The 22,838-nt window shown below is 42.2% G+C and overlaps 1 protein-coding gene and 1 pseudogene across 1 annotated transcript in view; one reads left to right on the top strand and one right to left on the bottom strand.

The window, feature by feature from the left end:
• Positions 1 to 22,838, top strand: part of SLCO5A1 (solute carrier organic anion transporter family member 5A1) — a 104,943-nt gene that overhangs the window by 34,529 nt on the left and 47,576 nt on the right. Inside the window, exons 3-4 of the mRNA XM_025041172.1 lie at positions 11,868 to 12,000; positions 16,716 to 16,933. Coding sequence (XP_024896940.1) covers positions 11,868 to 12,000; positions 16,716 to 16,933 — 351 coding nt within the window. The remainder of the gene's footprint in view (positions 1 to 11,867; positions 12,001 to 16,715; positions 16,934 to 22,838) is intronic.
• LOC112472754 lies at positions 4,018 to 4,136 on the bottom strand (annotated as a pseudogene).

Raw genomic sequence — 22,838 nt, 5'->3', positions numbered from 1 at the left:
ACGGAGCCAGTCCCTGATGGTCACGGACATCTGATGCTGAAGCCAGTGCTCTCAGGAGCCACTCACCTACTGAGCTGAATCCTAACTGCTCCTGGGACATTGAGCATTACTTTTTATTTAAAACAAAATGCCTGATATTAGATTGTTCATTTGCCATAGTTCCTTCTCATGAAAGTTGACTATAGATAGGCTAGCTTTCCAAATGAGAATTTATCCTACCACTGTGAGTTGAAATGTTGCGTGATAAAAGAAACACAAAATGTTTAGGCATATTAACTTAGTAAAACTGCTCGTATTTACAAATTATCTTTGTTATTGTTAGATACCAAAGAGTCAGAGATTAGCTGTTTTGAATTCAGATGAATTGATTCTCTTCTTTCATCCATGGGGTGGTTACAAAAGAAAATGCCTTAAATTAGGACAATAGTACCTACCTCGTAAGGTTGTTGCGAAGATTAAGTGAGAAAATACATATAAAGGCATTTAGCACTGTATCTTATATATAATAAATGCCCAGTGTTATTTTTTGTAATAGTTCTCCTGTCAGTGACTTTGACTACTAACACGTCTCTGAATCAAGAATAAGCTTTGCAGTGAGCCCCAGGGTAAGCAGTCTTACTGTACTAGACCCAATTCCAGTGGAGTGAAGAGACAAGAAGGGGTAAGATTAGAGGTGTCCTAAAAAGTTTATATCGCTTGACTGTAAAATTCAAGACAAGGCCATAGTGATGCCAGTGTGTGTAGGGACATTTGCACACGACATTATTCCACTTGTGCTTGAGTGTTACTCCAGACTTGCCTCTTTCTTATGAGAATCATGCTTCTTCGAGTATCTGGAAAACGAACTGGAGTTGTGCCATGCCTACGCCTGTTTACCTGGAAGGTCTTTCCTGGCAGGGACTTACTCTTCCCAGGAGGTAAATTTAATCTTCTCTTAACAGCTGGTGCACTCTTCTGGGTCTTCACCATATTGAAATAAATGTCACACAACATATTTGGAATGTCTTTTTCAGATAATGTACATTTCTCTGCCATCCTTATGGCGGCCAATTAGTGATGAAACGAGATGAAAATCTAAATAATGAGCTTCTTTTTCATTTAGAATGTTTTTAAGACTCTCGTTACTAATGGTTCTAAAAATATTTTGAAATTTTCAGCTCTTATGGGATTAATTTTTTTCAGTATTAGAGACCTATATGCTTCTTATTATTAAACTTTTGTTGCTTTTTGTATTTTAGAGACATGTTTCTGTAAATGGAAAGAGGATGATAGGCTTTGCTTTCAGATCAAGCCAAGTTCTAATTTTGGCTCTACTACTTACTGGTAATTGCTGGTCTGCTAACTTCTCAGGGACTCAGCTTTCTCATCTGTAAATTGGGAAGGATACTATTCTTTTTCCATAAAGCCATTATGTTGAATGGCACAAAAGATGTCAAGTTCCTATTATGGTTTCTGGAAGATCATTGATAAACAATATCGATAGCTATGATACCATGTACAGTGAATTACGGTTCAACTAAAATATTACTTGAAGTTTATACTCTTATAAATTGAATCTACGAGAAACTGCCAACTCTGGAAGAATGGACTTTACAAATGAATTTCTTTTGTATACAAATATTCCTTGGTGTGCAAGTAATCACACACAGTATGTAAATGAATGCATATGGCTGTGTTCCAATAAAACTTTATTTACCGAATCTGGTTGGTAGTTTGCCGACCTTTAATTTATTATCATAATTTAGCCTGAGAGAAGTCATCATGTAGTATTGAGCAGATCTATCTTAAGAAAAATGGAAGGATTGCATTACAGATACTGTATGCTCATTCACTAGGGAGTTGCTGGGTATTAGGTGCCCTTTTAAGAGGTGCTGTAGATATAAGAACAAATAAAACAAGCCCATTAACCTGTAAAGGCTGCCTTCATGTTATAAAAAACATATTTCAGTTCACACAAAGATGATACGTTTGATGAAGTATTCGTAGTTGAAAGAGATTAACATACTAATTTCAGAAGATATATTAATTTTTTCTTTATTAAAATTCGTATTCAATTAGAAAAAGCTAAAAATATGGAATGTTATAAAGAAAATACCAAAAAAAACCCCCAAAACCCAAATCCATTGTAATTTCACTACCTGAGCCAACAACTTTTAATACGTGGTGTGTTACCTTCTGGTCTTTCTGTTCGTTTATTTTAATGACTTTTTTGAGGCATAATTTACATACCATAAAATTCACCCATTCAAAGTGTGTAATTCAGTGACTTTTAGTAGATTTATAGAATTGTGCAACTGTCACTAGAATCCACTTTTGGAACACTGGTGCTTTTGAGGTATAATTGACATAAAATAAACTGCACATAATTCAATTATATAATTTGATAAAATTTGAATCATGTCTACACCCATGAAACCTTCATCACAATCAAGATCGAGCATTTCCAGCATTGCCAAAAGTTTCCTTGAGCATCTTTGTCATCCCTCCCCCATGCTGGTCCTCCTCCCTCCATACCCACCTCCAGGTAACCACAGACTATTTTCTATTACTTTAGATGAGTTAGTATTTTCTGGAATTTTAAAAATTGAATCATACAGTATGTATTCTTTTCTGTCTGCTTTCTTTCCCTCAGCATAATTATTTTGAGACTTATCCGTGTTTTAGTGTATATCAACAGTTCATTCCTTTTTGTTGCTAAAAAGTATTCCACTATATAATATCCTACAATTTGTTTATCCATTTACCTCTTGATAGACTTTTTGGCTATTTCCGGTGTGGGGATACTACAGATAAAGCTGCTCTGAATATTTGTATATAACTCTTTGTACGGACATATGCTTTCATTTCTCTTGTGAAAATATCTAGGAGTGAAATGGTTGAATCAAACGATAGTTATGTTTAACTCCTTAAGACGCTAGCAAACTGTTTTTCAGAGTGGCTGTAACATTTTACATTCTATCAGCAGTGTATGAAAATTCTAGTTGCTTCACATTCTTGCCAATACTTGGTATAGTTAGTCTTTTTTAATTTTAACCATTTGACTAGGAGTTTAGTGGCATCTAATTGTGGTTTTAATTTTTCACTTCCCTAATGACTAGTGAAATTGAACATCTTTCATGTGCATATTTACCATCCATATATTTTCTTTGGTAAAGTATCTATTGAAAAATATTTTTCCTAATGTTTTCTCCCAGAAGTTTTATAGTATTAGGTTTTACATTTAGGTCTCTGATCTATTTTGAGTTAATTTTTACATATGGATATCTAATGGTTTTAGCACCATTCGTTGAAAAGACTATCTTTTTTTAATTGAATTGCCTGTATACATTTGTCAAAAGTCAGTTGTCCAGATAGCTGTATGGGTCTGTTTCTGGAGTTTCTTTTCTATTCCATTGATCTATTTGCCTATATTAAGCCAGTACTAAAATGTCTTGATTTTAGTATCTTTAGAATAAGTCTTAAAATCAGATAGTGTTAGTTCTCCAATGCTATACTTCTTTTTCAAAATGTTTTTGGCTATTCGGTGACCTTTACATTTCCATATGAATGTTAGAATCACTCTGCTAATTCCTACAATAAAACCTGCTGAGATTTTGATTGAAATTTCATTGAATTTATAGATTGATTTTGGGAGAATTGACATTTTAACAATATATTTTTTTGACCCACAAACAAGACATCTCTTGCTATTTATTTAGATCTTTATTTCAGCAATGTTTTGTAATTTTTAGTGTATAGATATTGTACATAGTCAGATTTATCTCTAAGGTTTTTATATTTTTTGATACTGTTTTTAATGGTATTTTAATTTCTGATTGTTGCAAGTATATAGAAATATAATAGATTTTTAAAATATTGAACTTGTATCCTGCAACCTTGCTAAACTCACTTATTAGTTCTAGTAGGTTTTTGTTGATAGTATTTTTCTTTTTTTAGGTGAGGTAACCCTTGATTGACCTCACAGATTGCAAGGACCTTGTCAGCTTACAATCCCTTATTTTTTATTTTTATTTTTTACATCTACAGCACTTGGTCTTCCTAGGTGGTCTCCCTTCCAAATACTAACCAGGCCCTACCCTGCTTAGCTTCCGAGATCAGACGGGATCAGGCTTGTTCAGGGTAGCATGGCTGTAGATGATAGTCTTTTTTCAAGTGTATGTTTTTTGACATAATGTGATCATACTATCAACAAAATTTTGTATCCTTCATTTTCACTTAAATTTTAAAAATAATTCTCTTCTAAGGTATTAAAACTCTTTGTAAACGTTAAAATTAATACTTGCATCATGTCTCAAAATGTAGTTAATCACTATTATTTTTATTGTATTTCTATATATATATATAAAACGCAGTGATAAATGTCATAGTAAATTCCAAAAGCTTGTACCAATTATAAAACTGTAGCGGTAATCGACAAGCTAGATGACAGTCACTCACAGGTGGCTAATATGACATCTTAAAGCCACAACACATTAAACACTTCTTTCCCATGCCCCAAATGGTAAGTGAAACTGGCTGTTCCCATATGTATGTGCGTGCTCCCTTTTAGGATATGTATTACTTTGAAAATATTTCTAAAGGGAGATGGTGAATTTAAGCCAACTATTGCTCATTATGGTGGTGAGGAAACAGACTTAGAATCTGCTTAAACCCTTTTCCCTTCTCATTCGTGACCTAAGATGCTCTCTGGATGTTTTAGCAAAGCGATAGACTGTTCTCTGATGGCTGTGACAGCTCTTCTTTGGCTGTCAGGCCTGCGTCAAAATAACTGAATCACTTAAAGGAAAAAAAATTGCTGCTCAAAATAACCGAGATCAAAGGTCTCTTATCTGCCTGTGCTTGTGAGTGGAAGGAGTGAGCGAGGGAAAATTTCTTTAAATATGATGCTCTGAAGTACCTGGGCTAATTTTCAAAAAATTGTGCAAGTTAAATGTGAGTTGGTATCACTGCTGTGTATTGCAGTGAAGTGTGGATTGCTTTTCATGTCCTCTTATACTCTGCAGTAGCTGTGCCACCAAACATATTCACAGGGATGACCGACCCCCGCTCACTATGTCCCAGATTGGGTTTCATAGTTAGCTGAGGACCGTAGGCCTGTTTGCACGATGTTTCCCTGTGCGACAGTCCTGAGTGCAATCCCAGGTCCTGGGACTGAGCCTACATCATACTGTAACCTCCACCCTGTCAGCACCAGTCCCCAGCAGCATCCCCTGCCACGCAGGCAGCTGAGGAAGTGGGTCCTGTGCCAGAGGGCATGCAAGAAAGCGGTTGACTGTGAGCAGCGAGCAATAGGAGGCGGGGAACGACATGGAAGCAGAGTCAGATAAATTAGAGACCAAGTTCAAGTGAGGGCCCAGCAAATCCAGGCCACTTCCAGAGAGGCTCTGAGAGCTCTGGAAAGTCAGCCGGGGAGGGCGGTGGCCTCTGGGGAGCCTGGCAGAGGTGGAGGTCAGGCCTGCAGTGGGCCGGGATAAGAGTCGAGGCTCTGTGGCTGCAAACCATGGACACTCGTGCTGTCAGACCAAGGGCTCTATGGGGAAGGAGGATAGAGATGGCTCGCAAGGACAGGGCAGCCCCAGGGGTCTAGGGAGCAGGAGCCAGTGGACGGCTGTTCAAGGCGCTATACTGTGAGAATGAATCCACTGCTTTTGTGCCTCCAGTCAAGATGGGCAGCCTGTGTCTTCATCTCTTCTCGAGTTGACGACATTCATTAGTGCTTGTGGCACTGCCTAGGCGTGGGGAAGTCATCGGTGAAAAAAACGGCCCTTGTTCTGATGGGACTGGCATTCCAGTGGGTGAGACAGATCATAAGCAGATGAAAAATGTCGTGTATGGCGGTGTGTGCCATAATGAAAACCACAGCAGGACAGGATGAGCGATGGCTTTTCTGGGAAGTGATCTTTGAGCAGCAGTCTGGAAGAAGGCGGTGACTTGTGGCCCCATGTGCATCTAGGATCTCTAAGGGTTTGGATTGGGGCCCTCGGTTTCCCAGGCCAAGCGAGGCTCGTGATCACTGGCTGAGTGATCACTGGTAGGAGTTCCTGAGTCATTTTGTGTGAGAGGCAGGTCGAGTTATCCACCGTAGCTGGGAGAGTTCCGGGAGCTGTTCCCCGGGTTGCAGCTAACCCCGCGGAACGACCCCATTTGAGATAATCCCCAGTGCGGCCATACTGGCTTTTGTGATGAGGAAGGAGGAGCGTCTTTGGACGCCGCTGGGACTGGAGGTGGCAGCCTTGATGAGGGCTGGAATAGGTGCAGGTGAGCATTGCAGGGTGAAGTTATGCCTTCTCTCTCGAGTAGCCATCGGAAGGTCTACCCGTGGACCCTCCGCAGGCCAGGCCAGAGCTGAATGAAGAGCCCTCTGGCTTGTCTGTCTCGCTCTGTACCTGGCTTGTCTTAGAGTTAGTGCTTATTCATCACAGACCTCGGATTTGGAACTCACACTTTCTTGTTACTGGATCACGTGACACAGCAATCTGAGAGTCCACCTAATCACATGCACCATGTGCAAAGTGAGACTTGGGACCTGGGCAGAAGGGTGCCTCCCTTCCATCCTTAACTGGCGGGAGAACCATGCTGTGCTGACTCCAGTGCCTCCGGTACGGACAGCCGTGCGTTGCGGGTCTTGGGGGAGATTTAGTTCATGTTGCTTAAAGAGCACCTAGCCGAGCTGGAAAGATAAAAACGCTGATGAATGGTGTGTAGCAACGGTATACAACCTGCTACCGTGGTTTTGTGTCCTGTTGGTCAGAGGAAGCCTCGTGAAAGAGCTGGGCTTTCGAAAGATGGGGAGTAAAGCACACGTCGAGCGAGCGAGCTATAGGTCAAGTGATATGGAGGATGTTCTGGAAAAAAGGGATGAGAAGTGACCACGCAGCCAGCACATAGAGAGTAGACACTCTGGGGACGGGTGAAGCCTGAGGGGGTGTTAGTGACAGACATCAACACACGGACTGGGCAAGAGGATGTGGAGACACCGTCAGGAGAGAAGGAATGGCCAAGGCCGCGGGGTCAGGGCTAGAGGTCAGGTGAGGACAGAAATGTGAGATGAGCAGTGAAGTGATAGCAAAGTCAGAGAGGAAGAGTGAGATGACTTCCGGTGGCTTAGTACCTAAGCCTGTGACTAATGAGCTGGGGACGGGAGCCCGTATGTCTTGCCAAGGTAGGGAGGAAGTCCATGCAGACAGGAGAAGCCAGAGGTGCGGCGTAGGGATAAGGGACATCGCCATTCTGTTGACCATGATATTCTACTAAAATAGAGTGAGTCGACAGAAGGTCTGAGTTTGGGGAGGCCAACAGATTAGAAGGTGATCGCCATGGAAAAGGTAGTTGGTGACATGGCAGGCCGCTGGGGTGGCGGGAGCCTGTCCCGTGCTCCCCCCAGGAGGGAGTGGGTGAGGCGGGGTGGGCAGTTTACAACTGGCTAGTTTGAATGACTTCAGCTGGCTCTGGGTCGTGGGGCTGTCACTCGTTATCGGGTACCCAGGGCCGGTGGATAATGGCTGGGGTGTGAGGCCAATAAAAGAGGTGGCCGGGCATGGGCTCGGGACTGGGTGGTTTGTATTGGAAAAGCGCACTTGCAGATGAGCTGCTCGCCATCGGTTGGAGTTTGGCGGGCGGTGGTCTCCTTGGGGTCAGCAAGTCTCCTAATGTCAAAACATCGGAATATGGAAAATAAGACATGGTTGTACAGATGTGTGATCGGCGCATAAGTAGTTAGGGCGGACCTCCCACATCCAAACTAAGCTATGTGTATCAGTGAATATTCGATAATAACAATAAAGCACATTCTTATACAGCCCTCGCCACGCACCTGATTTTCCACATGGTTTACAAGAATTAACTCATTTACGGCCTGTTAGCAACCTTATGAGGAAATGCTTTGACCATCTCAGCTGAGGAAACAGGCTCAGACAGGTAAAGCGACTTGCTAGTGGTCACGCAGTAGGAGCTGAGGCAGAGATTTGAACCCAGGAGTCCGGCGTCTGTGCTTTAACCACTACACAGTACTGCATATGATATGGCCCCTGCCATCAAAAATGGTGAGTTACTTCAAACGATAAGCCAAAAATGTTTGAAGAGCTAGTAAAAGTAAGGAGCAGGGCATCTTTGAGCTCCAGAGAATGGAGTGGCCGGGTTTGTCTCAGAGGGGAGTTTTGCAAGACCCAGGAGTGTGCGAGACAGTTTTTGGGGTGCAGGAAGAACAGATTGGGTCTTCTTTCATATTGCAATTTCATCGACGAGCCTAGACTCCCAGTACAGCTCCCCAGCGATGGTGTCATCAGGTCTGACGCAACACAGCCACGAGACGTGACATTTATGAGGTTCCCTGAAGGCCGCGTGGATTGACATCTCCCACCGTTAGCTCGCATCTGAAGAGACCGCGCGCGCGGAGGGAGAGCTCCCCGCTGACGTCTGCTGTCGTTCGTGTCGGTGGGTGATGACGGGACGAGTCCCGGGGCTGGGTCACAGCAGCGAGCACCCCGGCCAGGACCCCCCGCTCTCGGGAGCTGCGTCCTGGTTGGGGAGGACAGGTGATAAACACGATGGGTGAAGGAAATGATACAGCGCGTTAGGTGGAGACATATACTAAGGAGGAGCCTAAAGCAGAGGCGGGGCGGGCAGGACTGGGGGAAATGGGGGGCCTCCGGGAGAAGGCACTGTTGGAGCAGCCGTGCAGGAGGTGGGAGTGGGGACCACGTGGCTCTCCGGGGGAAGAGTGTTCAGTGCGCTCAGGCACGCGCGGGCACGCGCACACACGCACACACACACACATACACACATACACACACAGAGCAAACGCTAACGCCCGAGCTGGGAACGTGCCTGGAGGAGTGCGGGAGGGCGAGGAGGTCGTGGAGGTCGCGGTTCAGTTGTGACCGGAGCGGAGTGAGCTGGAGGAGGGTCAGGAGATGAAGCAGAGAGATGACGGGGTGCGTCCCGCGTGTGGGCAGGTGCTTGTGGCTATGGAACAGGACCCTGGCTTTTCCTGAGTGAGATGAGAAGCCGCTGGAGGGTGTGAGCAAAGGCGTTTCTAGGCTTCTGTTTCTAGAGGACCGTTCCAGGCTGCCGTGTTGAAAATAGAAGGCAGGGCAGGGATTCCAGAGGGAGGCCGAGAGCAGTTTTCCAGATGAGAGACAGTGGTGGCTTGGACCAGGGCCGAGTTAAGGAGAAGGAGCTGCATGCGGGATGTGATGGTAGCACCGATGGGGTTTACTGATACATGTCAGATGTGAGCGGCGAGAGAGAGACCAGTGCTATACACACGTTATTTATAGTGCAATTACACCGCGAGCAAATATTTACAACCTTTTATTGACAGGGACACATGATGAAAAAGTGTGTTTTTTTTGTGCATGTGAAAATCCCCTGCAAATTACATAGTTTACAGGGATTCTGAAGAGAGAGACCAGTGGGGAGGGCGACCGGTGCTAAACTTGGTTGGGCCTTGAAGAACAGGTAGGAGTCAGACAGACAGAGGGGCCCAGGGCACTGTGGGTCCTTGCAGCTCTGGCATCATTCTGCGTTGAGCCCTGAGTTAGGCAGTAGGTTTTGTGATTGAAATGGCAACAGGAGTCCACCCCTGAACCTTTTCTTTAGATGGGGGTGGGGGTGTGGCAAGTGAGGGGCTGGGGGGGATTGGGAATTTTTGACTGGGGAGTGAGTGGTATGAGTTTGCGTCAACAATTCACTCCTCTAATAAGCTCTGAATGAGTGCCATTGGTTAATCAATGAATGACAGTAACTCAGTGGCTAGAATGATTTATTTAGTAAATGGGGCCATGTCGATGAGTTATCATATATATTTATATATGTTATACGTACTTATTGATGTATATTTTATGTAGTATAGTTGTTATACCATACCACATAGTCTAGCATATAGTATAGTTATATAGACATACATGCATATGCACATATTTATTTCCATTAATGAGAATGATTCTGTTAGACTTACAATGGTTGTTATATAATTATTGTTTTTTTTCTGATTACACGGCTGGATTTTACCAAGCTCTATCTGTGTGTCAGAAAGTAAAGATTTCTCGGTGACTGCCATGTAACTGGACTTCCCTTCACGGAGTAATTGCATGGTCTCACCTGCACCCATCCTGCAGACTGCAGGTGGGCGCTCTGGGATGTGGCTCTAGGTGCCCCAGACATAATAAATACGATGGCAGAAATACCCTTTCCTCCTGTCTGTGTTTGTAAGACAGTCTCTTTTATGCCAGAGGAACTATTTTGGGAAGATGATTCATGTCACATTTTGGCCTCGTTTACAGTTATAAGTTGTAAATGGTGCTGGTTTGCCTGGAGGTGTAAACAGAAATTTTATCTTCATATGTGTGTGGAACTACCTGAGACTGAAAAATAAAAGTACTTTCTAGTCTCGAGTTCTGTTTTAGGCTGTAAATGGGGAGGTTAATAGGATATTTATCAAAATTCTCATTTTATTTTATTAAAAGCATGCCTCCAAAAGGATTCCAATTACTTGTGGCCACACCATCATTTACAAACACAGATGGAGAAGTGGAAGAACCTAATGCCTTATCGTTACAAGCAGATGATTCTGCAAAATAAACACGGCTTTCTCCAGTGAAATACTGTGAAAAGTGAGGGCAGGTGGTAAATTACTTCTGTCGTTTAAGGAACAGAAGGGACAAGATTATTCAACGTTTATTTAGGTATAGATGATAAAGATGAGCTATTCTGATGATTTTGATTTCCTTTCTGGTAAATAAAGTGCTATGGGAAGGATATGGCAAACCACTTATTTATTCAGTGATTAAAATGCATAATGGCAATAGAAATGAGAAACATGTAACACCTGAGTTTATTATGCCTCGCACACAGGAGTTCTTTAAAAGTGTTCATTGATTTGTCCCCAAGTTACAAGATGAAAAAAAAAAGAGGTTCGGAGTGTGGCTAGATTTTTCTATGACTTTCAAGGAATTTCATAGCCTACCTCAAAATTTAAAAATTTGCAAATATTATTTATTTAAAAAAATTTAAATCACAGCATGAAAACAATGTAAAGAAGTGAGTTTTTTTTTGTTTGTTTGTTTCATTTTTTTTTTTTTTTTGCTGTAAGCCCATTTTGATGGCTACATTTTTTGGGTGGAATGACTATCTTTCTAGTCTACTGACATTAAGACTCTTCCCCCTCCCCCTCCACCTTTGGACATGTGCTTTAAAAAATTATCTTCTATTTCAGCTGTAGTTTGGTGCTTTCCATTTGGGTCTTCTCACTCATGTTGTTTAAAGAGATTTAGTAATATTTAATTAAGATTCCTCAATTAACAGCAAAACCAAATGCATTGTGAGAGCTTTGATTCCCAAGTGGTAATTTGAAAATATTATTGATTTGAGTGTGCTTACACACGCAGCTTTGCCAAATCAGCTGAATCCAGCTTCATGGCAAAATCTGGCCTTGAGTTCTCTCAACCTGTTAGCATCCTCCATCTGTGACAAGTGACATCTACTTTTCCCCCCATTTTCTTATGTTGAGACTACCTTTTATCTTATCTCATCCATTAACTAGCCTCATTAACTAGCCCAAGCTTATACTTCCAGAAATTTAAATTGAGTGGATCGGGGGTGGAGCCTAAGCCCATATATTAAAAACGAAAGCAACCAAAAAGTTCTTCAAATGATTCTTATGTGCTAAGAGGACACCAGGCATCAGTTAAATAAAAGGCAAAATTTGAAACCCAAATGTCAATACAGACACGATCTCTAAAGTTCTCTGTTTTTGGAAGTTAACTGGATTTAACCGTGACATGTGCTTGGTCTGACTGAAATTAGACAAATACTGAAACGTAAGTAACATGTCGCCGTATTTTATATTTCTCCTTTTGTCTTCTCAGCCATCATGTATGTCATGGGAGCACTTGGTCCTGCAGTGGGATATTTATTAGGTGGACTTCTTATTGGTTTTTATGTTGATCCCAGAAATCCTGTTCGCCTTGACCAGAATGACCCTCGTTTCATTGGAAACTGGTAAGAACTGTTTACTACATTTTTCATTTCATTTATTATTAATGAGAGAGTACCTTCATCGTTGAAATAAAAATTTTCCCAATGGGAAGATGAAAAATAACTAAAAATCACCCAGGAGGAGGTGGTAGGCAAAATAATAATCTCCTAAAGTTATCCATGTCCTAAACCCTAGAACCTATGAATATATCACCTTACATGGGAAAAGGGACTTTGAAGATGTGATTAAGTTGAAGACCTTGAGATGGGAAGATTATCCTGCTCGACCCGATATAATCATGAGGGTCGTTATAAAGGAAAGAGGGGGCAGGAGGGGCAGAGGAAGAAAAGGAACTGTGGCCATCGAGTCAGAGGTTGGAGCGATGCGCTTTGAAGATGGAGGAAGGGACCGCGGATTGCAGGCGGACTCTAGAAGCTGGTAAAGCAAGGAAACGGGTTCTTTCTTAGACCCTCCTGAAGGAATGCAGCTCCGTCAACCCATTTTAGACGTCTGACCTCGAGAACTAGAAGAATACATTTGTGTTGTTTTAAGCCCCTAAGTGCGTGGTAATTTGTTGCAGCAACTACAGGCACCGAATACGGAGGGTTCGGGAATCTTGGCTCAGTCCTCAATCTTGAGGATGGAGGCGTTTGTTTCCTTTATAGCAGAAGGGAGGAAAGGGTGATGTGGCTGTGCTGGGACTTTCCTGTGAACTTAAGTCACAGCTTTCACGGTCTTTTCTGTGCCTTTAAAAAAATATTTCCCCCCCACTTCCTTATTATGTCCACCGCTTTGTCCACCGTTCCCACTGCCCAGAACTCCAGCCCTCCTCTCTCGTCGTCACACTCGGTGAATGGGTCATTTCAGTCAGCGATAGTTTGTTTCTCTGTGTGTGCTGGAGACTTAGCTTCTCCGTCACTCGCTAGCCCTTAGTTGTCCTGCTAAATAATAAATTAGGACTTAGAATGGGAGCTCCACTTTAGACGTTAGGTTATTTATTCAACCTGTTTGTGTTTTTAGCCCTTTACTTGAACATAGGGTTTTTCTTTTTATTTTTTTTCAGTATTGTAAGCACTAACTGGAAGTATTAGTGTCCCGAATTCGTTTAACATGGATTAGTAATAGGTATATATCGATAAGAAATTTTCATTTTATAGCAGAGAATACTGTAGCATTAGACATTAGGGTCAAGAATTGCTTTCTAAAGAGTTTCTTAGAGTTCTCTCTCTGCTTCGTTATAAGGTAATAACCTCATAACTTCGAGTCCACGGGAATAGATGTTTAACACGGTCTATTTTCAAAGCAGTTAACAAATATTAATTAAGCCACACGACACTTCTTACTTTCTTAAGTAATGCTCTTTGCCCATGGACGTGCTGAGATTTCGATGAGCCTGGCCTTCCACAATTTTGAAATTATACAAAAGGAAATTCCCTCGTCAGCATTAGGGGAATAACACAGGAATTTTAAGTTCTTTACTGATAGTGAAATTTTTGGTCTCCACTAGAGATTTTTTTTCCTTCAAGTTTTGAAATAAATCAGAGTAAGGATTGTTTTTTTTTTTGATTCTCAGAAAACTAGATTGTTAAAATATATTCACGCACATCCCATCTATATTCTGTGTTCCATACAGACGTCTGCGAGAAGTGCAGGGCAATAAGGGAACATCTGGGAGGAGAGAGGCAAAGGGGACCGACTCGGGGTCAGGGAGAAGCGAGCAGGGGCTTTAGGCTCACGCGTGCTTTCTGCCATCTTTAAAAAGTTTTCTAGTAGACGTCAACCCAGTTGGTAGCAAAGTGGAGTGACTGAGAGGGCAGACTCTGAAGCCATAGTCTCCTGGGTTTTGGTCCCAGTCGGCCGCCGCAGAGCTATGTGACCTTGCGGAAGTTACTTTACTTCTCTCTGTCTCAGTGGTTGCTGTCATTTTATCAATCTGTAAAATGGAAGCAGTTACAGTACCTACCTCATAGGGTCGTTGTGAGGAGTGAATGAATCTATATGTGCAGAGCTCTGTAGTTCTTGCTACCTAATATGTGTGAGTTATTATTTAGTCCTTTGAATTTCATCAATGTTCAGGGAGTTTTATTCATTTTTAACGGCCCAGCATTAGTTCTACGAATGATAAAATTTCTCAATATGCAAATCTAAATAGGGGTCAATTTAAAATGAGATTCGTTTATTGAGTAGCCCTGCTTGTAAGACTTCCACCTTGAACAAAGGCATAGTTATCTGACAGTGTGACTTTATACCATGCCTTGCAGAATGATATGTTTTTCCATAAACATATGCTGAAAGAGTGAAGGGGGAAATGAACGATTCACGCTAGCATTTATTGGGAGGTTTCTGTGTCAAGCATTACACCAAGAACTTTACACACATTTTCATTTAAGCCTTGTAACAACCATCTGTAGTCGCTTATCTTTTGCCCGTTTTGCAGATGAGGAAATTGATGCTCAGCCATTTGAATAACTTGCCCGGAGCCTCAGAGTCAGTGAGAGCTGGGAGGAACTGGGTCCAGGTGGATGCTTAGGCCGTAGACTTAACCCACCCCTTTTAGAGAGCAGTCTCTGAGTAATGGTGCATTAAAAGGAGCCAGGGACCCTGGCTTTTCAATTTTGGCTCTCACTCAGGTGTCTTTTTCCAGCGTATGATGTGCACTTTCTTGTCCTACTCAGCTTTCCTTGGTGTCCCCTTTAGGACCAGCGTTACGTCACGCGTTCACTGCAGTGTCACTGTAGACCGTTGAATGCGGGCTGGCTGGCTCTGCTTAGAGATGCCCCCAAACTTTTATATTATTGTTTATTCCCTATAATTCTTTCTCTTCTTCTGTTTTTTACTCTCGCTTTGGGAGATGTTTGCATTATAATTTTGAGTCAATGGCTCTGGGGGGGGGGGGGGAGAATATATCTACGTAAAAACAAACAAAACCAGCTACTACGAATTGATTGCAGATAGGGCCGACATTTTATTAGGTGCATTCCATACATGGTCTTATTATTTTGGTGACCCCCAAACAGTTATTTTTACCCCCTGCCCCTTTCAGATGAGAAAGCCAGTTCAGAAAAGCAAATAACTTCTCTAGGATCTTAGAGCGAGTAAGTGGCAAAGACAGGAGAAAAACCCAGTTCTGTCTGAAGCTGCAGCTCAAGAACTGTCCCTTACACTATGCTGCCTGCCCTCCTGTGGAGAGAGCAGGAGAGGTCTGAGGAACTGGAGGTTCAGGAGAAGTGATTGTAGGGTTTGTAGAAAGATTCAGGAATGGTCGATGAGCAGGGCCGGGTTAGTAGACGCCTTGTAAGCAGCCAAGTGCTCAAGGGGCCAGATATTATAATAGCTATGTTCCTGCAGACAGATGACTTTGTTTTTTAAAAATATATTTTATTCGATTTATTTATTCAAGACATTTTTTTGAGTACCTAACTTGTGTCAGGCGGTGGGTTCATGATTATATTCTGACTAAGTGAGATCGCTACAAGTCTGCCCTGAGCAATCTTCTCAAAATAAAACCTCCTCCGATTGTCTTAAAATCTTTATTTGATATAACCTTAAAAATGTTTGAAAATAACACACTGGATTATTAATGACTCGTTCTGGAAATCCTCCTCTCAGCTAAGCTATGACCTTTAGCAGCCGACGACACTAAACACTAATACAAACACTATTTTTACAAATGAGTTTTCACTTTGCAATTGATCTATATTCTTACTGGGTTGAATTCAGCATTACGCTTAGAATGCTGCTTGTGTTCTGGTGACAACTGACGGGAACGTGTCGAGACAGAGGACAGAGTCTGAGTGCTCATGAACTTGGAAGCTTTCAGGATGGAGTTTGGAGTCGAGGAATCCTAGTTAGAAAGTGGTGGGGCGTGTTAGGTAGGACCTGGGGCCTCTTTTTGCTAAGAAAAGGTTGCAAGGAGACTGAGAAATTAACCCGGGCTCAAATGCAGGACTAGGAGTCCAGTTCCCCTCCCTGTACGTGGTCTCTGCAGCATGGCGGCCTCAGACGAGTTCAAAAAAGGAGCCTCAAGTTCTGCTTCTTGGAAGCTTGCTGACCCGCAGTCCCCCTGTCTGAGCTGCTGTGGCATTCAGAGTCTATAGGACATGATCTGACACTTAGTTGTACGCATCCTTGCATATTTTGGAGATTGCTTCTTACGTTTCAGCTCACTTACCACTAGATCGTACATTCTCAAAGGCAAGGAGCAAATGAAATGTCCTGGGTGGCTCTCGTGGTTTAGCATTATGACAGGGAGCTAAGAGGATCAGAGCACTCTCAAGGGTTTGTAGAAAAATATTAGAGTGCCATCAGCCAGTTAACATGGTTTTCTTCTAAGAAAAAATTCTCTATATTGGCCCACAAAGCATGCTATAGAGTCTGTATTATTTTCCTGTTAAGTCTATGAGTTATTGATTTATTGTAAAATACACATCGTAGCAGGACAATGTTAACTGGCAGAACTAACATATATGTGCTTAAAATACTCAAATGATATTCTAGTCAAGGTGCTGATTATAATATTCATTATAATACCAGTATAATTATTGGGTAGATTTCTCGTTTGTACTGCAGAGAGGGAATGTTCCTATATTTTCTTTGTCCAACTTTCTACCGCTTCACAGTGATGAAGGTAAAAAGTTTTCGCTGGAGAATTTTATCACCCCAAACTTCTACTCTGCTAGTTTGTTCTCACTCATATTGCAAAAGCCGTAAACACTATTCACATTTCCCAATTTTTCAGGTGGAGCGGATTCCTCCTTTGTGCCATTGCAATGTTTCTTGTGATATTCCCAATGTTTACTTTTCCGAAAAAGCTTCCGCCTCGACACAAGAAAAAGAAAAAGAAAAAATTTTCTGTCGATGCCGTCAATGATGACGACGTCGTGAAGGAGAAATCGAATAACAGTGAACAAGTGGACAAAAAAGTTTCTTCTATGGGATTTGGAAAGAATGTCAGAGGTAAAGCCTATCTCTTTAATAACTAAAAATGATCTGAAACACTTTAGATTAGTGTTACTTAAACCACGATTCCAGCCCGGTGCTGCCTACCACCCATTGCTGTAATTTTATGCAGTAATTTTATGCCTGTTGAATCTAATCATAATTAATTTTGACAGTAATTTTATGCCTGTTGAATCTAATAACAATTAATTGGGCTTATATTGAATATGTTTTTTTTTTTTTAAATTCGCTTTTTGTAACGATTCATCTTTAATGTATTTTACGAAAGTGTCAATACGTGATAGACTGGAAATAATAATAATAATAAAATGATTCTTCCTTACAGATTGGGCAGCACTGAGTTAGATCCAAAGATACAGACATTTACATAGATAGCATTTACTATCTTTACGGATGTCTGATTTTTTAAAATGCCGATCGCATGGTCTAAGGGACGGTTTGTTTCAGGGCAATGGTGGGTTTGGTGGTACAGCCTGATCCTAACATAAATATAAAACCTACCACTAGACAGAAAACTCGCTCAACAGTCGCTCTGTCCATGCTCGTAAGTAAGCAGAGAGAAGGGCAGTCAGGGGGTGGGCTTCCAAACTCAACGCAGAAACATCTAGAAAGTCTTAGTGATGCATTCTGGTCTACTTTTTCATTTTTATTTCTCTTAAAAAAAACGATGACCTTACTAAAGGTGGGTTAGGCAATTCTCAAACCTAAACAGTTCCCATGAATCTTCACCAGCCAGTCTTTGTCCCGTAGTCAATATATCGGTTAAGTGGCAATGAGTTTATTTAATCCAAGAAACCTACGACGCTACACTCTTATTAGTTTCTGCTATTTCCTGAATCCAGGAATTGATAATTTTTTGGAAAAGCTGAAGCCGAATATTTATCAAGTGCTTACCCTGGTCAAGGTCATGTTAGGTAACGTTCACCTAAGGCACGTTATCCTCTCACTTTGGCTGTGTATGCAGGGAGGCCAGAGAGGCACTGTCCGGCCCCCTGCCTGCCTCATCGTTTTGTTACAACTGTGTGTACTTTCGGAACTGCCAAAATTTCTTCTGCTGCTTTCATAACATAAAGAATTTTCTGGAAGCCTTTGTGGCCTGCGCTCTTACTCCGTGCACCATCGTGTTTCGTGGATGTGTTAGGGACCATTATGGCCACTACCAACAGACTGACTTTTTTGTTTACAATTTTGTTGAAAACAAGCAATGTTGATGCTAAAGAATTTACAAGAGAGGAATGGACTTGGCATCTTAATTTATGGAAAACATAAAGTAGAATGTAAAGTAGACTTAATTTATGGAGAGATAAAGGCATACATAAGCTAAAATTGTATATTTTATAGTTTGGGAATAGATGCCTTGAGTGTGAAACAGACGCTCTATCGGAGAGTGGATAGAAGAGAGCGAGAAGGTCGATAGGAAATGCCAACAGCAGATACCACTGTTGATGGGAACGGAGTTCTCCGGGAGGACGCAGCGTGGACAGTGCTGTCACTGTCCCATCTGTACTCTGGACCTTACCGTCTTCATGGCGGAGGCCTGCTGGTTGTCAGTACTCGCATCGTTCGTGGGAAGGTTTTCTTTGTGGGCTGGGAAACTGCTTGGTTCCCGCTTGAGGCAGGTTCACATGCCAAGGAGTCAGCACACTGGCCTCCCCACGCCCCACCGAAGCAGCCTTAAACAATGACAGACAGACGCCCAGTCCCCTCGCGTCATGGCTGAGACAGTCCTTCGGTGTGCTCGGCATCCTCTGGGGGCTGCCCTCTGCCTGTGCATCATGTCCATGCTCCCGTCCAGTACTTCCTGAACCAAATGAACGTTTGAATTTGAATTCTTGTCTCAGGACCTGCTTCTGCGGGGACATGCACTTAGGCAGGCAGGTTCAGAATTTTTAAATTATTTTAAAAAATTGAATCTGTACGCTATTTTATTGCATATCTTCTTGCGCTGCTAAGGACTGCTCCCCACCATCTTTTCTCTGCTCAGTTTCATGGTTCAGAATATTTTCTTTTAAAAGAAAGAATAAGAGGAGGCTTTTAACAGTAATGGGTAGTTTGTTGATAAAATCTGTTTCTGTTCTGATTGTCTTGTATTTCGGATTAATTCTCAGCCTTCTTAAATCTGTGCCTTAATCCTGATGACTGATCTCACTTCTGTGGCTAAACCTCCTGATTAGGACACAGAGCCGGTTCATTTTATTATTTCCACCTGTACTGGAATCTCCAGTTGTATCTAGACGGGAACTTCAAGAGACACTTTTTTTTTTCCTGTTAAAAGGGAATTCTGTTTTAATGGGATCGTAACAGGAGAATGTTCTGCTAAAAATAATTCAAATTATATTGGCGATATTGAAATAATGTTCAATTAGAATATATAAAGTTAATTTAACTTTATCTTATACATATTGACTTCCTTTAAGGTATCTGATACCTCTCAACTATAGAAAATGAAATTAGACCTATAGTCTCACATGTAACCTGATTTTCAAAAGAACAAGTTAAATCTCTGGGAATTATTCCAGTGTTGACATAATTCATATTAGACAGCTGAGATGCGTTCTTAAGGTCTTTAATTAAAGAATGGTTGCTAAGATTTTCTTTTGAGTTAAATCTGAGTTTGATTCCCAGATCATCTTTCCTCTTGTTCTGTTTTCTGGAGCAGGGCTTCTCTGAGTCTTTATTTCATGCATAAAATTTGAATATAGTATTAGCTCCTTCAGAGAGGTGGTGGAAGGATAGCTGTTAACGTGAACTTCCTGAAAAAGAAAATGATTTGGACCATGCTGAACGGTGCCCTTCTGGAAAGTTCTATTGTAGAGAGCACCAGAAGAAAATATACTATATTTTTGACTCTCTGCCTCCATATTTTAATGTTAGGCATCGAGAAAGTCTGACTCAGTGTTTCTAGATTCTTAATATAAATTATGCAGGAATAAGAGTGTTTTATAAAACACCACAAAGGAGAAAGAATTTTTAGTGTGTCCGCATCACCTTTCCATAAAGAGATTCGCACTGATTGCACCAAAATCTTACCAATAAAAATAAACACCTAAAATATTTACGTGGATCAATTTTTCTGAGGTTGGAGGTCCATTTTGATGTCTTCTAAATTTAACTGGGTATCTTCCTAAATAGAAACTTTGGGTGGAAGTTAATCATAAGAAAAAAAAAACTTTTTGTGTCCACTTTTAATTTTTTAAGCTTAATTGCATAGCATTATAAATTAGCATAAAATATAACATATTTTTTTCTGCTAGACTTTTATGTTAGAGTGTAATATGTTTACAATATTAACTAAATAAAGGGGTCACTCTGAGGTGATGAATGATTTAAAGAGGCCATTGAAATTTACAGAATTTTTACCACTAAAGGATTATATTGTCACCATTTAATCCAACAACATTCACACTATGGAAGGGGTCATATACTCCATGCTGTGGCAGATATGAAGATGAGTGAGCCAGGCTTTGCTCTCAGAGAGCGTACAGTCCACTGAGGGAGACAGGACAAATACAGATGAAAATATGCTAAAGACCATAAAGGAGGCTGGACACAGTGGCGTGAGGTTCAAAGGCAAGCAAGGGAACGTCTAGTCTAGTTGAGGGATCAGGAAAGGTTTCATGGAGGCGGTGGCATTCGTGATGAACCTTGGAAGACTGGGAGAATTTCAGTAGATGGAGGGGGCATGGTGGGAGTATTCTAGTCAGAGAGAGCAAAGGCAAGAAGGTCAAGTGTATTGTGGCTGGTGTGTTGGCTATGCATGGCAGAGGCCTGGGTGGGAAGGTTGGGAAGGCGAGGTAGGGCCATGCGGTGCGTGGAGGGCTTGAGTTCTAGCTTTGCACTGAGTCCATCCCTAATGGGCAGTGGGAGGGTCTGAGGGGAAGTTTGGCAGGCGTTAGGGAGAGAAAGGGTGGCCCAGGTAGAAAACTATGGACAGAGCCCAAGTGAGGGGTGCTGATGGTTTTGACTAATACAGAAGGAAAGGGCAGGACCCCCCTAAACTGGTCCCCCCACTTCTCTCCCTGCCCTTTCTGTTGCTTTCAATTCAGCTGCCAGAAGGCTCCTGTTGAAATGCCTCTCCTCTGCTCAAAGCCTCTGCGGTCTTCTGTCTCACTCAGAGAGAAGTCCCATCCCTGTGCGACCTCCCAGGGCTACGATCTGATCCCCGGTTACCCATCCGACCCCATCACCTTCTTGCCGTCCCTTTCGTTTATTCTGCTTCAACCACATTTTGCTCATGGCTGGTCCTCAATCGTGCCGGGCATACTCCCACCTCAGGGCCTTTGCACGTGCCGTTCCCATGCTGAGAACGCTCTCCCCCAGATCCTCTCACTTCCTTCAAGGTGAAACTCAGATGGTCCCTTTACAGTGAGGCCTCGCTTAGCTACCCTGTTAAAAAATCTCTACCCTCCTCTCCAAAACTTCATATCTCCTTCCCTCCTTTCTTTTTCTCCTTAACACCCATCACTATCTAACATACTATGCATTTTACTTATTTATATTACTTATTGTCTCCACAATGAGAAAGTAAGCTCCATGAAGGCAAGGATTTTTTTTTGTCCACTGTGCTCCCTGACGAATTTACACCACATAGTAGATAGTGCATATTCGATGAATGAATTACTGAAAGCCGAGGAGGGAAGAAAAGGGTTGTGTCTATAGGATGTGGTAACAGAGATGGGAATGATGGGGAGGGAGGTACCAAAGATGGTTTCCGGGTTCCAACTCAGGTAATGGGGAGAAGAACTAGCTGAGGGGGTCAGAAGGAATCAGTTGTGCATTGGAGCTTACCAGGAACACCGAGAACCATCGCATGTGGCCTGTAGCTAGACATTTTAAAGCTAGTGAAGTATAGAATGTGTTAGAGCCTTTCCTTGACTCAGCAGAGGGAGAGATGACCCAGAGCCCCGTGCCTGGGCCATGCAGTCATAGCCCTTTTGCATATTTATTGACTTTGCGTCTTTGCTGAATTGCACGTTGCAGCTTTTATTGGAAGCTGTTGCTTGAATTTCCCATATTGCATAGGAGGATGGCTCAGTGCCCTTTCCATAAAACCCTGTTGCTTGAGAACAGTGGTTCTCAAACTTAGCCTACTAGGAAGTACCGCGAGGGTTTCTTAAAATCCAGAGTGCTGGGCCAGGCCCCAAGTATCTGATCTAGGTGGCCTGGGGTGTAGCCTGAGGACCTGCATGTTTAACAAGGGGTGATACGGATGCTGGTGGTCCAGGGACCACACCATGAGAATCACTGCTCTAGAACATAAGGAAGAAAAGCTTTGTTTTCTCTGAAGGAATGAGAATGTTTCTGCTAATGATGATTATACAACTTTTTGCTTTGGAGTCAAATTTGAACCCCGGGAAGGATCGTATAGACATATTTGATTCTTTTCTCTGGTTTTGATGTTCTGCTCTGCTTTATCTTCTCTATTTCTAATTCTTTGTTTCATTTCCCTTTTACGCTTTTTTTTGTTGTATGTGTGTTTTCTTGTGATAAGCTGAACCTTTAGATTTGGTCTTTCAGCTTATGAGGAAAAAGGTAACTGGCCTGGCAAAGAATTCTTAACAAAAAGAAAGCACTTTCTTTACATTCAGTGGAGATGGACTGTGGGGTTGCTCATCAGAGAGGTATCTACCTAGAAAGATACATAAAAATATTCATCAAAGCTGCATTTAAGCAAGCAGGGTAGCACTCTGGCCAGTAACTACTAGTCATATATTCTGGGGCTCCAGGGCCCCCCTTTCTGTCCCCTGTCTGCAGAGAAGTAGCTCAGGAGCTTCACGTGCTCGCCCAGAGGTGACTGTGGCCCATGGTCACCCGATTCCTTCTGTGCCTTTAATGGCAAACAAGGAATGCCTTTGCCAGTGTGGGTGAGAGAAATGGGAATACTTTCAGGGCGAGTCTGGGA

This window comes from Pteropus alecto, unplaced genomic scaffold (assembly GCF_000325575.1).
Source record: "Pteropus alecto unplaced genomic scaffold, ASM32557v1 scaffold87, whole genome shotgun sequence".
In the NCBI taxonomy this organism is placed as follows: domain Eukaryota; kingdom Metazoa; phylum Chordata; class Mammalia; order Chiroptera; family Pteropodidae; genus Pteropus; species Pteropus alecto.
This window is presented reverse-complemented; position numbering and strand designations above follow the sequence as displayed.